The sequence below is a fragment of the Cavia porcellus genome, unplaced genomic scaffold (assembly GCF_034190915.1).
Source record: "Cavia porcellus strain 051 isolate PalLab524CR breed Dunkin Hartley unplaced genomic scaffold, mCavPor4.1 scaffold_1, whole genome shotgun sequence".
NCBI lineage: Eukaryota > Metazoa > Chordata > Mammalia > Rodentia > Caviidae > Cavia > Cavia porcellus.
In genome coordinates, this window is record NW_026947484.1 from 234,643,724 (window position 1) to 234,659,531 (window position 15,808).

At 44.7% G+C, this 15,808-nt stretch overlaps 2 protein-coding genes across 2 annotated transcripts in view; both read right to left on the reverse strand.

Moving 5' to 3' along the window:
- Nucleotides 1–6,972, reverse strand: part of Drc1 (dynein regulatory complex subunit 1) — an 80,421-nt gene extending 73,449 nt beyond the window's left edge. Inside the window, exon 1 of the mRNA XM_013156016.3 lies at nt 1,963–6,972. Within this exon, the coding sequence (XP_013011470.1) occupies nt 1,963–2,117 (155 nt within the window). The 5' untranslated portion in view covers nt 2,118–6,972. The remainder of the gene's footprint in view (nt 1–1,962) is intronic.
- Nucleotides 6,973–7,105: 133 nt separating this feature from the next.
- Selenoi (selenoprotein I) overlaps nt 7,106–15,808 on the reverse strand; it is a 47,657-nt gene continuing 38,954 nt past the window's right edge. Inside the window, exons 9-10 of the mRNA XM_003472860.5 lie at nt 14,841–15,023; nt 7,106–13,760 (exon numbers count right to left, since the gene is read on the reverse strand). Coding sequence (XP_003472908.4) covers nt 13,662–13,760; nt 14,841–15,023 — 282 coding nt within the window. The 3' untranslated portion in view covers nt 7,106–13,661. The remainder of the gene's footprint in view (nt 13,761–14,840; nt 15,024–15,808) is intronic.

Consider the following 15,808-nt stretch of genomic DNA (forward strand, 5'->3'; position numbering starts at 1 on the left):
TTCATGGCCTTATCACAACACTGCAGTTCTTAGGGATCCAGTGGTTAGTGGAATGCTGAGACATCACAGCAAATTAAAACATACACATGCATAATTTAATGCATCTTGCATTTCCTACAGAGAGCTGGAAACTCATCACCTGTTAGGCCAGTTTGGTCCCTAGAGGCAACACATTCTCCAGTGAGGAATACCATTCAGGCTGCTGGCTGTGAGAGGTGCCATGCACAGGTAGAGACCTTTCAGCAGGCCCAGGGCACAGTGCAAGCAGCCGGGCCACCTGGGCCACAGTTAGCGGGCAGACCTTGTGGCTCAGTGGAAAAGGTGTGATTTGGATTTATGGTAAGCTCCAAGGGACAGACGCACAGCCCAAGCCCTGGAATTCTAGAGCACAGCCAGGCCATGTGCACTGGAGAGTTATCCACTGTATTAAAAACCACTCCTGGCAAGTTCCAAACCCTGATGGAGAGTAAACAGTTGGACAAGAGGTACTAAGTGAGCAAATATCCACAAATACCAGTCACAAGTTCTGTGTATTGGATCTAACAAGACAGGAAGGAGGTCTGGTGGTCCAGTGGCATCCACTGTAAGATGGAAACGGTAGATATGAGCTGGAGCTGGAGCTGGAGCAGGAGCAGAGGCAGGAGTCAGCTGAATACACAGGTGGCCCGCACCCCCATCAGCCTCCATGATTGCACTAGCGCCCTGTGGGTCTGCAGCGGCCCCAAATGACCAGCCGAGGGAGAAAGAAATAGCCTGAGTACAGTTTATACATCATCTGGCGTGGTCTAGGGCTCAGGCTGGAAACACAAGCCATGACAGCCACGCTCCAGGATGACACTGGAAGGCACTGATGAAGTCTTCGTAATGGGCAGAGCTTCAAGCGATGTACCCAGTTACATGCGTGCCTTTTGCAAAGGAAAAGAGGCCTGCGGAGCATTGGCCAGCATCATTACCAAGGGGCTAGGGTTTGCTTGATCCTCAGGCGTGGAATCCTACACCACGGACCACTGGGCCAAGTAACTCAGTTCATATGCACTGGTCACACCACATATCCTACCACCCTGGGCCAGGCAGCCTGGGGAGGCTGGAATGGCACCAGTTTGGAGGCAGCCAGAAGAAGGGAGAGCCACTCTCCAGAACGCAAAGGTGCACTGCACCCGAGATTTCTATGTGCCTCTGTGCCAGCCGAAAAACATCAGGTCTGGCAGTCACTGCACACAAGTGGAGTGGGCCCACCTACCGCCCTGCCTAACTGCCCTGGTGGAGTCTATGCTTCTGGTCTTCACAGGTGACTGCAGCCAGAAGCTCCCCCCACAGAAAAGCAGTCAAGGCACACAGCAAATATCCAAAGGAGCTAAAAGTGAGGGCTGCTACCTGAGCACCTTGGGATCCAAACGCCCATGCCCAGCGGGCAAGAAAGGAAACCCTTTTGGCCGGGCATCCAATCCAGCTCAGCAGAAGCTACATGAGCTGCTGCCCAGTGAGCACAGCAGGGGTTCAGGTGCCCGGGGGTCCTCCCTCAGCCGTGGTTACTGTGACCAGGCCAGTCAGCCCCAGGAGGGTAAGGCCATCAGGGTCCCAGATTCCAGGAAAGCAGGTTTCTCACCCAGCCAGACAAGCCACTGTGACCAGCAGAACTGATAGTGAGGTCCACTAAATAAACACTTGTGGAATGAAGGGAGGCTGGGCCAGATGGCGGAAAGGAGGAGCCCGGGGCAGGTCATGGACCCCTGAATGCTCCGTGATGTGGTTCACACTGCCCGAGTCTCAGGCTCTCAGTAAAGCGCCCAATGTGCTGTCTTCACTCTGGACTGTACAAGAGTATGGAATGTCTTTAATATCTCATGTTCTGCTTAAACTTTGCCGGGGAAATGTTTCTTAGCTCATCAAAGCGCAAGTCCAGCTCACACTCAGGAGACACCGATCCCCCCACACCCCACTGGACCCACCCAGACCGCTCACCGCCTCCTGGCTTCCACGCGCGCCGCGATGCGGAGGCGCCGGGCCTGGATCCGCTCCTGCGGGTCGTCAGAAAGTATTGAGGGCGTGTGAATGGGGTTGGATAAGGGCTCCTCTGCACTGTGCTCCTGCACCCCCATGGACCCCGGCGGATTCATGGCAGGAGCCTCTCGCTCTCCCCGCAGCTCCCAGTGGACCGCAGCCCGCAGCAGTTGCTGGGAACAAGGCGTTGCCAGGGAAACGCAGTCACCAGACCTCTGCAGGCCCCGCCCAGCGCCAGAGAGGACTTTGCCTTCCAGCCTGGGCAGTTAGGATCCCCACCAGTTCGGATGGGAGGCCTGAGAGGCCTAGTCTTGAGCAGAGATTGAATTTTCACCATGAGACTAGAAGGTCAAAGAGCCGGATTACGTGGTGGCTCGTCTCTCACTGATTCTGCCAATTAATTCATTATTCACCAAGTGAATATTCCTGATAACCATATCTATCAGACATAATCGATCACCTACTGTTTCCTGCATATTTTTCTTCTTTGTTGTTGTTTTTTGAGACAGTCTGTCTGGCAATGCTCACTATTAATCTTGAAAGTGAGATTATCCTGCATCAACCTTTTGAGGGCTAGAATTACAGGAATTTGCCACCACATCCAGCTTCCTGGACTTTTTTAGCCTCCTTGTCAACAATCACCACAAAAAAACCAGTGTTAAGAATTAAAATCTTTTAAAGCCAGGCCTGTTGGAGCTGGTAATTCCAGCACTCTGGAAGGCTGAGGCAGGAGAATTTGAGCCCAATCAAGACACCTAAGTGACTAAGACTGTCTCAAAATTAAAAATAAGACAAAGGGCAGGGAATGTAGCTCAGTGTGGAAGCTCTGGTTTAATCCAAAAGTACAAAAATAAATTCCTTCAAAACCAAACTAGAAAGGTTGGGGATGTAGCTCAGAAGTGAAATGCCTGTCTAGTATGCTCAAAACAAACAAAAGGGGAAACCCTCACAGCGTCTGAAGGCCTGTGACACACGAAGAAGGCAGAGGTGACAAACTGCAGGTGTTTGCCTGGTTCCTTCCTGCCACCTGGGGAAGTCCCGACTTCTTTAGACTATTTTCTCAACCATTAAGTGCTACATCAAGCCACGATAAGCCCTTTGTGTACGAGACCTACCCGAGGGCGACTGGCGCGCATGCTTCATCTTTTCCAAGTGTGCAAGTGGCAGCGAACACAGAACAGCCAGAAAGCCCAGGGGCCGCCTGGCTGGGGGTGGAGGGGGAGAGCCGCTTCTTAGCTCTACAGACCTCTGCCAAACCTCTGCTTTGGTTGTATCTCAGCATGAAGCTTCCTAGAAGTCAAAGAATCAGAGGGCCAGGCACAGCTCTGACCGTAACTGCGCCAGCCTCTGATCCGTGTTCCCACCGTCTGTAAGGGGATGCAGGTGTGCACGTGTGTACTGTGTGTGCTGGGAGTGGACACCACGGGAAAGACAGTGGGACCAGCTACTGTCCAGAGGTGAAAGCACAGAGGTACCACTGAGATGCTTGAAGGGTTCCCGGTGAGTAGCCAGAGATCGGTGCTCCAGGCATCTTTACAAGGAACATAGTTCGTTTTTGTCCTTTGACTACAGGCAGCTTTGGCCTCTGGTTTCTTCTCCACATCTGGGACAGATATTTTTTGTCTTGGGGCTGGGGTGTAGCTCAGTGGTAGAGCACTTGCTAGGATTCAATCCGTGGCACTAAAGAGTCTAAGTGGTTTTTGCGAGGAGGCACCAGGGATTGAACCATCTCCAGACTGAGTTATAGACCCGCTCCTTTTAAAAATTTTGAGACAGGGTTTAATTTGCTACGTTGCCCAGGAGAGCTGAGTTTATTATGATCCTCCCAGGTCAGCCTCCCAGATTGCCAAGGTTATAGGTGTCCACCACTACACTTTGCTCTCAGATGCTCCTTCCTGACCGATTTCCACCTAGTGAGCTGGCAGCTCACCTACATTCACCCCAAAGCCCCAATAAAAACCACAGGGTGGCCTCTTTTGCTGGCTCTCTCATGCCATTTTCTGACCAACAGGGAGACCTTACTGGCCGTCACAGACAGCTTTGATTATGAATGGTTGTAGAAACCACTGGAGAGGCACCTTTCAGGACTGTCCCCTACCACCTATTAACAGTTGAGATTAGCAATGTGCACTGCCTGGGCAATTCCACTTAGAATTACCCCAGGAGATAATGGACAGGGGTTACAGCTCTTCAGGGCTGGAACTGCCTCAATTTTACTCGGTACTGTACACAGAACATTGTATACAATACCTTGTATGTGGTTAAGTGCCCAACGAACATTTGCTAAAAGAAATGTACACAGACATAACTGTATGTTTGGTTGCTTGTATTTAAAAACTCGCTAGGGCAATTTTAAGGCATTTGTGGAATGAAATACAACTTACAAATAAACCTGACCCAGGAAGACACCCAAGATATATTACATGAAAAAGGGAAGATACAGTTCAAGAGGGTATGACTCCAGTTTTATTTGAAAGAGACGGTACACAAGAAAAATAAGGGGAAGACCAAGCTAATTCCCATCTCAGGGGTTTGGCCTGGAATTATGGCTGATTTTCACACACTATTCTTAACACAAATTATCTTGATTTAGTAAAAAATACTTTGCTTATATGGGTTTTTCCTTTGTTTTGAGATGGTCTCTCATTATGCAGCCCACACTAGCCTTGAACTTGTGATCCGGGATTCCCAGGGCTAGGGTTACAGGTACGCGCCATCACAGCCGGCTCCATTTTGTAAAATGCAACTACTAGACCCAAGCAGACTGAGACAGGCAAGTACAGGACCGCCGCAGCTGAGGGATTTAAGGAAGACAGGCAGGGAACCGTCACCCTGATGATGACCGACGGCACCCAGGTCAACTCCTCAAGTGGTATGCAATACTCCAAAAGCAGACCTGCTTTGAGAACTTACACTAACAAGCTCACAGAAAAAAAAAATTTATGTATGTATAGGGAATTTATTAATTGTAGAAAGAAATTACAACCACCACTAAGGGCAGTGGCCATGCCTTTTGATGGAGCTGCCAAGGATATCAAACTGTAACTGGCTCCTGGACAAGACGGGCTGACTGTGATGAGTTCAGAAGCCCTGGGAACAACCTGCCACAAAGAACATTTGGTTTGAGTCCTTGGGGTATGGCATTCCCATCCCTGAGTAGTGATAAGTATGTGTGTCTGTAGGCATCAGCCGTAATTACTCCCTTTGCTAGGCTAAGGCTGGCCATCTACCAGCACCTTATCCGGTCATCTCTTAGGTTTAAAAAAAATACATTGATTAGATTTCACCCAAGTCACATTTAATTCTACATCCATTAGTTTATAACTGGTGTTTGGGGATGTTGGAAAATTCATCAAGCGTTTAGGTAACTTCTTAGTTTATCTCTGTCTCCCAATTTGTGGGAATGTTACTAGAATCTCAGATGGCAATCTCATTTTATTTATCTGTGCAACTGTCTCACCATTATTTTCAAAAAAGAAGAAACAGACAGCAGGAGAGTCAGAAGTTCTACCTCTCTGGCTTAAAAAAAAAAAGGTCAAACATAAATACAGAACTAGGTATTAGAAACCGAGCATCAACCACGAGGTTGCTACCTTGGAGTCAGCTACCATGGACTGACTCCTCTGAACCATAAGCCAAATAAACCTCTCCCTTTAAAAGAAAAAGAAACGAAGCATTAACCTTAGGCCACTCACTGTGTTAAAACAAATGCTCTACATGCATTATTTTTATTCAGTCCTCATAAGGCATAATTGTAATAGTAATTTTATTTTATAGATGAGAAAATTAAGGCTTAGAAAAAGAAAAAAGACAACTTTCTCCAGATCAAATCTTGTAAAGTTTAACACTCATTGTTACACCCTTAAACTCTCAGAATAAAAACCAAAAGAAAAAGAAGAGACAGATACATAGTTTTCTTTCAAAAAAATTTGTGGGCAGAGCAAAAAAGACGAGAGGAGAAAGAAAAATAAGACTGGGGACACTGCGCCTGAGTTTGGATAGACTCAAGCACGGGCACACAGTGTTTACCTGCTGGAAGCGGGCAGGGAAGGGTGGGCACCACAGTCAGGCTGCCCCAGAGGAATCAGAAGCACACAGCCGGGGAGCTGGCCTGGGCTGAGAGCTGGGACATGTCCGTCCTTACCTGCAAATCTGTCACTGAAAGAAGATTTAAAGGCCTACTGCTACAGGTGGGAAATAAACTCTGTCATAAAAAATGGAAAATACTCTTCTTAAAAGCAAAGTCAGACAATTGAGACTCCTGATTTAGATAGTCTAAGTTTATATGTTCTACAGTGTAATATATTTTAAGTATACTGAGTGTGAGCTAACAGTTTCTAAAAACGAAGTCTAGAATTTTGGAGTTTGGAGAATAGCCTGGAAACCTAGTGCCATATGTTAATAGTCTTTCGATGGCAAAATGTTTGTGAGGAATAAACCACCACCTTACACACTGATTTAACTGTGACCAGTTACTGTAAGGGATACACACACACACACACACACACACACACACACAAACACGATTAAAAATACTGTAAATGGTTAAATTTTAAAGACATGACTTTGCCAGCAATGGCAGAATAAGTATGTTCAAAGCAAAGAGGAGTACTTAAAAGAGTATTCTGGGTATTCTAAGGTGGGGTGAATGGTAAAGTTACTTTTGCTGTGATAAATTTTTAAGTTTAAATGTTGATCACATATTTTAGCTATGCTTCATATATATACTCCGGGTCCTGGGGAGGTCAGAATCAGAGTACTACAAACAGCTTTGTTGTTGCTGCTGTTGTGAGACAGGGTCTCACTATGCAGGTTCAGGCTGGCCTTGAACTCGCTTATGCAGACCAGGCTGGCCCCAAACTCACAGTGATCCTCCTGTCTCAGCCTACAAATGCCACCTGTCTCATCCTGTTTTCTGAAGTCAGCCACTGGATCACAGAACACCCAAGAGGAAGCAGGCTGATCCTTCCAAACCAAACCCCCTTCCAAAAGGACCATTTTTCACTGTTTTGCTTTAAAGTAATCAATGCTTCTAAGACAGGTGTTGGACATTACTTTTCTCCTTTGGCACTACCAAAGAAAAACAAAGACAACCTGAAAACAATTAAAAGGATTTAAAAATTATTTACTCATTTACTTTTATTACAATAAATATTTATCAATAAAAGAATTAAACAACTTTAGACTAAAACCTACTGCATTATTTTTGGGGTTCACAGCCGCAGAAATAAACATAAATCCAGTTGAAAGGTCCAGGCTTCCAGAATCCAGTGATAAGAAACAATTAGGTCTTGATATCCGAACCAGCAGCAGGGAACAGTTATACAGATAATGCAAAAGTAACATTGAAACGCACTGTTGTGCTCCATTACTGCATATCAAGTTATCTGAGACTTCACATTCCAGCACAGTAATTTAAGCAAGCTGCAAAGCTGAGTTTCTCTAAGCGCGGGAGCCTCCCTCTTCCAGCCCTGGGCACCACTGCTCCGGCGCAGCTGCCCTCTGGCCAGAACTGCGCCCATAATCATGCAGACCCAGAGGCCCCAGCCTTGGTGCAAGCAGCCATGGTTCTGAGAAGCTGTCTTTTGGCTCAGGGTCCTGGGTTTAACAGGAAGTGGTAAGTGACGTGTAAGGGCTTTTAGCAGATTGAGATGAGCAGGAGGGAAGGCAGGCTGTGGCTTTAGATCGGGGGCCTCCATGTCATGGGCCACATGCATACTAAGTTCACGCCAATAAACAGTCTAAAAAGAGCTTTCATTTGGCTGATTGATAATCAAGAGTAGATTCTGAACATACATGATATCATACATACGTATGCAGAGAATGTGCACGTTAGACATGTATATATACACAGAGCACACAGAACCAGATGAAATACATTGTTTACTACACACACAGCAAACCTTAGACAGACCCATCACTAATATGTTCAATTAAACTATCTGAAGGGGAAGAGAAGGTCTATGCTCCTCTTCGACTTTCTAAGACAGACTCTATTTGCACCCAGCGCCTCCCACCTGCCCAGTGGAGCTGCCTCGTAGGACCTGAGAAGGAATGGACCTGCTCTCTCTGTTCAGATAAACACTTTACCGGGGCCGCCCGGCTAAGCACCCCAATAACTGACTTGCACCTCAATAACTGACTTGGCCATGATTTCCGCTACAGTCTCAGTTACAGTGCAGTGAAGTCTCCGTCACTTTTACCCTGCAAAGTAGTGCTCTCCTCTTCTACAAGGAGCCATGAGTTTAATCTACTGTGTTAGGTGGGAAGGGAAATGGAGAAAGTGGGCAGCTGGGGGTTCCACTTTGCTAATGAATCATTACTTTCTCCTTCCCCAAAGGAAATGCCGTTGCTTTTTTCAAAAAATTGCAACATAGGGCTCAATAATAAATTCTGCTTTCTTGGGCTACTCTGAAATGAGTAAAGCACTGCACATAGCTGGTCTTTGTCTCTTAAATGGTTGGGCTGATGAGATAAAGCTGTTTAAACAAAATAACCCTAAAGAGATGTTAATATTGTAAGCAGTCTCAATTAGCAGTTATTATACTTGAAGTGTGATACTGAATCATAATAGATTATAATACAGCACAGATCTTGCAAATTAAATCAGATTTTTATAACCTAGTAGTAAAACCTAGTGTTATCTAAGCACGTTACAGGTCAAGTGCTTACTCTCTGGATATTAAAAAGTGTTCATTTAAAAAATCACAATCTAGAATTCATGGTGAATTGTGGACAGTTGGATGGAAACTCACAATCAGTTCTAATTTTAACTGTCACCTACAGAAACTGCTCGAGAGGACTCTGGCCCCGGAGACAGAGGCCTCCCCAGCACGCTGAGGCCGCCTCCCACCCAGGCCTTCTACATGGCCTCTGACTTCAGTATTAGTACAGTGCTGCCGAGGCAGGTGCTGTCTCCACTTACAGTGCAGCCTTCGGTCCTCTACTGCCACCATCCAGTCTGCGTGCTCTGAAAACCAGCACCACTCTCACCGACTCAGCTTTCTAAGAACGAGTCCCTGAAGGGAAGACAAGGTGACCACTCGTGGAAGACGGAACAGTTCTTCACAGTGCCCAAATGAGAGACAAACCCTTGTTAAAGCACCCTAAAGACAGCTCACGTGACGCTTTCCAACCCTGGGAACCGGGTCTTCCAGACCAAATGCCACACCTCGCCCCTGCGCAGGCCACCTGTGAGAGGAATTCCAACAGCAACACTTCTCTGCTGCACTAAACATGAACTCACTTAGAGCCGTCTGCATAAAAAGCAGATCCCTGCTTAAGGACAGGAACCAGCTAGCTTACTATCTCTCACATTTTTTGATTAATGAGAAAAGCGTATAACTAGCATGCAGTTTAAAAAATAAAGTTACATTTATTTTGCACCATATAAACACTGGAAATGAATCAGCCCACAAATCCAGTTCCCTTGGCGCCACGCAAGGAAGAAGCAAACGTAACCACCACTTTCTCTGAAGAGAGACAACCATGACTTCCCATACACCGTCCTTGGCACAACCTGCCATTATGCCAATTACTTGTACCAGGTCAAAGACAGAAAACTAAAATATACAAATCACATGGGTTGCATAATTAACAAAGGAAATTCAGAAACTTATGCAAGCTTCCTAAAATACCCAGAGCATCACACTTTCAAGTTTCACAGTGATTAATACCATTTTACTATTAAGACTGTCGCTTTAAACATACATGTCAAAGTGCTTCAAAGACAGCATAGTAGTTAAGATTCTTCCCGGAAGGCTGCAGTCCCGGCAGCTCACTTCGTAAGGTTATTCACCCACAGGGTGTTCAAGAAAGGGCCTGCAGCCTTACGACACCTCATGGGACAAATAACATTCTGACTTTACAAGTTTCCTGGATCAAGTTCAAACTAAGGTCAAGATAAGGCCACTCAGCATACAGGCATCCACATAACCAGATTTTTCTGCTTTTGGCTTATTTGGGGATCAGAGTCAAAAGTGTGGGCCAGGCACAGTGGTCCACGCCCTGTAATCCCAGCACTCAGAGGCGGAGGCAGCAGGACTGGAGGCCGAGGGGGGACGGCCGAAAGGCCAGTTACACAGTACATTCAAGGCCAACCTAAACTACACACTGAGATCTTGTCCCCAAAACAAACACAAAAGTCTCAGCCCATTAGGTTTACTTTGTTCCCAGTCCTCAACCAGTCAAGGGAACTAAGGCAGTCAAGGGTATCTGAACGTGGCAAGACCCCAAAAGTCACAGAGCAAACCCTGATGGTCTGTGTATTCAAGGTGGTGTCCAGTGGAGCGCAAACTCAGGTGAATGATGAAGAATTATAAACTGGCTTCTAGTTAAAAATGGAAATGGAAAATAGTGTTTGATATAAACATCTTCAGATAATCTTTTTATTCTCTATAGGTCAAAGTCAGCTGTGGAAAGCAAGGTACATTTGGCTGACTTCGAAATAAGTTAGTTTTTTGCAAGATAAATGCATATAGAACTTTCAAATCCACAGGACAGAAAAGAGGGCCCTTCTTTCCTTTACAAGGATCCTGTGTATATTCTCCAAAAGCACAGGCTCCAGGTCATCGTCAGCCATCTTTTGGTCCTCCAGATGTACACTCCCCTTCCCACCACCTCTTTTAAGAATGAATGACATACTGGTAGTAGTGTTAATGTCCTAGCCCACAATCAGCATTGAACTTTCTTCTTGAAAATTAGAATGAAAAATATTTTAATCATGTTAAATGCCACAGAAAAGCATTTAGTTTTCAAATGTGTAACCCACTTTATTATCCTTAAAACTAAAACCCCTTAAACTAATTTCTTAGTATTTGCAGACGAAGGACACTTTTAAGTTGTGGCAATTTCAAACTATGCATTACAGCTGGATCATAAATGTTATAAAGGGTCATAAAGGCAGCAGTAGCAACACTGTCCAGGAATTTTTACATTTTTCTATCTCACACCCCTCCTCCAACACAGGGGAATTATTGTTTTGACAAGCCTGAAGGCCACTTTCCACAACATGGTCTGAAAAGAAACTTCTTCAAGGTCCGTGTAACTTTGGTGAGCAGCAATGCAAACGTCCAGCCTGGCTAAGGCACTCGACTCTGCAAGCACAGAACACACGCACGTATGCTCCCAGCCACAGCCCTTCTCCCCACAAGACCCCGAGGAGAAGGCAGAGGTGTGGACACACCTCAAATATCATGCACAGGCTGGGCAGAGTGGCGTACACCTACAATTCCAGCACTCAGGAGGCTGGCGCAAGAGGATCATCTCAAGGTTGAGGCCACTCTGGGTTACACGGGGAGTTCAAGGCCAGCCTGAACTACATAGCAAGACTCAGAAAAACAAAACCAAACCCAAAATACCATGCATACGCTCAGAAGAGCTCCTGCACTTTATAAAGTGTGTAGTCATTAGCAAGACAGAAATGCACAGTGCTACTGGTGACTGAGTCCACGTGGGTTGCTGTGTAACGAATATAAAAAGTGCGGTGCCCAAAATACAGTCAGGTGGCGGACTAATTAGGGGACCGTCAGCAGTGCAAGAACCCACAGCTTCCTCAGGTAACTGCCGGGTTTCACTCTCCCTTCCTGACAGCCTCTTTTCTTTCATCTGTCAGTGCCAATAAAATTGATTGTGGCATAATTCTCCACCACCACAATGAAATATGTCACGAAATACAGGCACAGAACAACTTTCAGATACATTTGATGCAACGAAAAGAAACACATTCAGAAGTAAAAAAGCCCCAGAATTACAGGACATGACCCTTATGCCAGAATTAAAGTGTATTTTTTTTTTTTTTTACTACACTGTACAATGTGAAGAAAGTCAGTGGTCCATATCTGTCATTTTATAAATATTTACCAGGTTTTATCTCATTCTTGTGTAGAAGGTGAGTAAAACAGTACAATGATTATCTGAGAAACCTTAAAAACAGAATTTTTCCCGATGCCAAACTAACACTTGATCCAGATGACAAAACAAGGTACACAAAAACAGTTATTTTCCCTTAATTGGTTTGTTCTCTGACCTCGGTGACAGCAACTTGATAACCACACTTTTCTGCAATTCATCGACTGCTTTCAGTGTTCATGTCTGTCTCTGAGAAAGTCATCAAATACAATCGAGTCTTTACAAATAATTTCTCAAAATGAGTACGGAACGATGACTTAGCTCCTTGGTTCATTCCTAATAACCTGGATAACAATGATTAGAATTTAAAAATTAAAAACAAAAAAGAAGTATCAATGACAGTTATTTTTTACAAAGCAGCAGACAAATTCAGCAAAGGAATACACTATAATATTTAACAATGGTCACATTCATAGATAAATAATGGTTAAGAATTTAATTACATATCAACACAGTGGTGCCTATTTTATCCAAGTGCAACCTGTCCAAAAAAAAAAGGGTTTAAGATACACTCTTCATTCAAGCACAAACTTCATTCACTGGAAAAATAAAATCAGCAAGTAAACTTCACCACCACCAAACTAAGTGAAAACAAGATCAGAAAGAAAGAGAAGAAAATACCCACATTCATAAAAAGATGTGATTTATCAAACAACTACAATAAAGTTAAAGGACTGTGTTGTCTGTAAACCTCCAAAGTTACTCTAAGCCACTTGAAGGAGTGGGTACTCATGTTAAGGAGCAAGGCGGGCAGGAAGGTTTCTTCAAGTGGGAAGCAGACAAGATGGGGAAGAGAGATCGTGTCTCTGTTTTATCCTGCATGAAATAAAACACACAGCCTTCACTCCCCCAAAAGGAGAGCGAGAGAGCAGGGAAGGCCAGATGGACAAACTGGGTCAGAAAACTAACTTTGGTCACAGTGAAATTCATGAGTAACTCCAACTGAAATTTCCTTTTACAAGGTGCTTTCCCTGCGTGCCTCACGAGAAGTGACCACGAGACGAGAGCTGTCACAGACATCACAGGTCACAGGCCTCACACCCCAGCAGCCTGCAGCTGAGGGAGAAAAGGCCACGCCAAACTGTGGGCCGTGCCAAAGGGGGAGCCCCGACTGAAACTATTCGCTACTTCTCTTTAAAAGAAAACCAAACCATTCATCAAGATCTGCTCCTTAATGAAGAGAGCCAGGTCACTAGGGAAGCTCTCCTGCCAAGCGAGGACAGGGGCGTCTGCATGGGGAAGAGAAACCGAGGTTTGGCAATCGTGTATTGCTCGGTAATCATTGGCATCTTCGGTTGAAAGGTGACTTATTCCTATGGTCTCCTATGCTAGATTTGGGTGACTGATAATTACCACGGCTAAAGACCTGCTATAAAATATCAAATATGAAAACAAATTGTAATTTCTCTGAATGTTATCAGCATTTCTAAAACAATGTGGGGGTTTTAAAAATGAAAACAAAGCATGTTTAATTCTGTAAGCCAACACATTATGGACTCATGGGGCTAAAATCACCAGGAACACTTTGCTGGTCTCATGTACATTACGCTTAACCAAAATGCCACGTGGTTTTATAAAAACAGTGAGATTAAGTAAGTTGGGAGTTAGAAGGTCCAAAGTCCAGCCATGTTTCATTCCTGTGTCCAAGTACCTCATACCCGAGACCCATGTCAGTCACACGGGTCGGATTAGTTCAATGGTGATGGATGAAATATTTACAAGCATATATTTACAGTACGTCTTCCTGAAGATTACAGGCCAATATTCTTTTCTTCCGTTCCTAGTCAATCTGAGTTTGGTTTCCTCAATGAGAACGGGTAAATCTGAAAATGGCTACTCAGCTGCTTAACCTATGGAAAACCAGAACACGACACAGTGACAAACATGTACCTTATTTTTTAAAGCATAAAGCATTTACTCTCTGGAAACAATTGTACTGACACAGCAAAAATTACCCAAAATAATGACCAGGTGTGCTGGATTAGAACCGCTAGAGAGCTAGACAACTAGTTGAATGGGACTCCTAGAACTACTCTGTCTGCCTAACTCTAAAACCTAATCTATCCAGAGTCCGGTAGGCCAAAACAATTTATATCCAAATCTCCTGGAAACCTGACATAATACCCAACTGTTAGAGTTATAAGTTAGGGTCAATATTCAGCTTGTTGAAATAGTTCTAAGCCACCATTCCCGATGCTAACGTGATAGCTCAGAACCAGATCTGTGAGTGTGGAGAAGACGGACGGTGAGCTCTCTCCACCGGGGAGCCAAGGGCTCAGCTATGTGCCAGGCAGGAGCTGTCACTTGATACGGATTGTTGTTTATGTTCAAGGGAAAGTTTGCATGGCCTACCGAGTGTCACCTTCTGATCAAAAGTTGCAGTTTCTGTTGACAGAGAAGCAAAATCCCACATAATATAAAGCCTTCCTTTAATCTGAAACCCTAACCTCCCTCACTACGTTGCTCAAAAAGTTGAGCAGGAAAGGAAAGAAGGGATACAAAACCAATTTCTTTATAAAGTTAATAGACAATAAAACTATCCCTATAGCTGAAGAGAAGAATTAGATAATAAATAAGATTATCCATTCCCACATAATTAAAAACTATTTACAATCCAATCAATAATTAACTTAAAACCCACTTAAAATAAGCACTAACTCCCCATAATAATTTTTTTGGGGGGAGTACCAGGAATCAAACTCATGACCTTGCGCTTGCCAGGCAGGCACTTTTGCCACTGAGCTAAATCCGTGGTCCTTAAGTCCCCATAATAATTATCTTTAGCATCACTTGTTACTATAACGTAATCATTAGAAAACCATCCCAAAATTCTCCTAGTTATTACAACTAAATAACTTCCTTTTGTAATCTATTACCTCCTTTCCACTTGTAAAAAACAAACGGCACCAGTTGGGTTCGAGCTTACTCACCACGCATACCCCATAGTGCACGTGGGCCAGGGTGAAGGCAGCGGTTAGCGTGTACAGAAGAACACTCTCAAGGTAGGAGGCTCCTCCTAAACTCACTGCCATGACAACCAGGAAGAGAGGAACCAGCAACCAGTTCAAAGCTGGGCACCTTGTGCTGCTCATCTGACAAACAATCAACTGACACTAGGTTTAAAAAAGAAAGAAAAAAGGTGAATTAGCAAAGCACTTCCAAAACCAATCACTCCACCATTTAGAAAATATTCAAGCCCTCAAGCCAGCATGTTACATCACCTGAGCTCAGTGGCTCTCAGCTGGACCAGGGACCCCACCTCCCTGCCCTGTGAATGTGTCTGAAGAGACTAGAGGGTAATTCAGTAAGGATGCGACAGGAGGCATTCTTCCACTGGGTCACGACAGGTTAGATACAAAGAACTTTCTCCCAATGTTAAGATTCTATGAAACGTGACAAAAATTCAAAATAACCTCCTCTATTTCCACAAAACTAAATTTCCTCACAGGCATGCAGAGGATGCTTCTGCCAGCACGGTACCGCGCCCATAACTGACACTCAGCATCTCTCCAGCGCCCTCTATTTCCCGTACTTCACTCAGCTACGCTTTTACTCCTTCCGGGGTAACTTTAATACCAGGCGCTGAGGCTTTCGGATCTGTATTCGTTCCTTTTTGAAGGATTCAGATTGAATCTAGGGAGTCACATAGTCTAGGTAATAAGCATTCTACCACTGAGCCGCATTCCCCAGCAGGATTTTCCACCTTTTAAACAGGCAGAATCAGTAGGAATTAGAATATTAAATGCATTAAAGAATGAAAACGGACTCAGGTACTAAGTTACAAGTCAAAAGCTTCTAAGAATCTGATCTAATGAAGAGCACAGGCTTCTGACCCTCAAGATAACCAGGTCCTTTCTCAACTCTTGATCTCTCCTTCCTGGGCTCTCTTTTGCTGGCA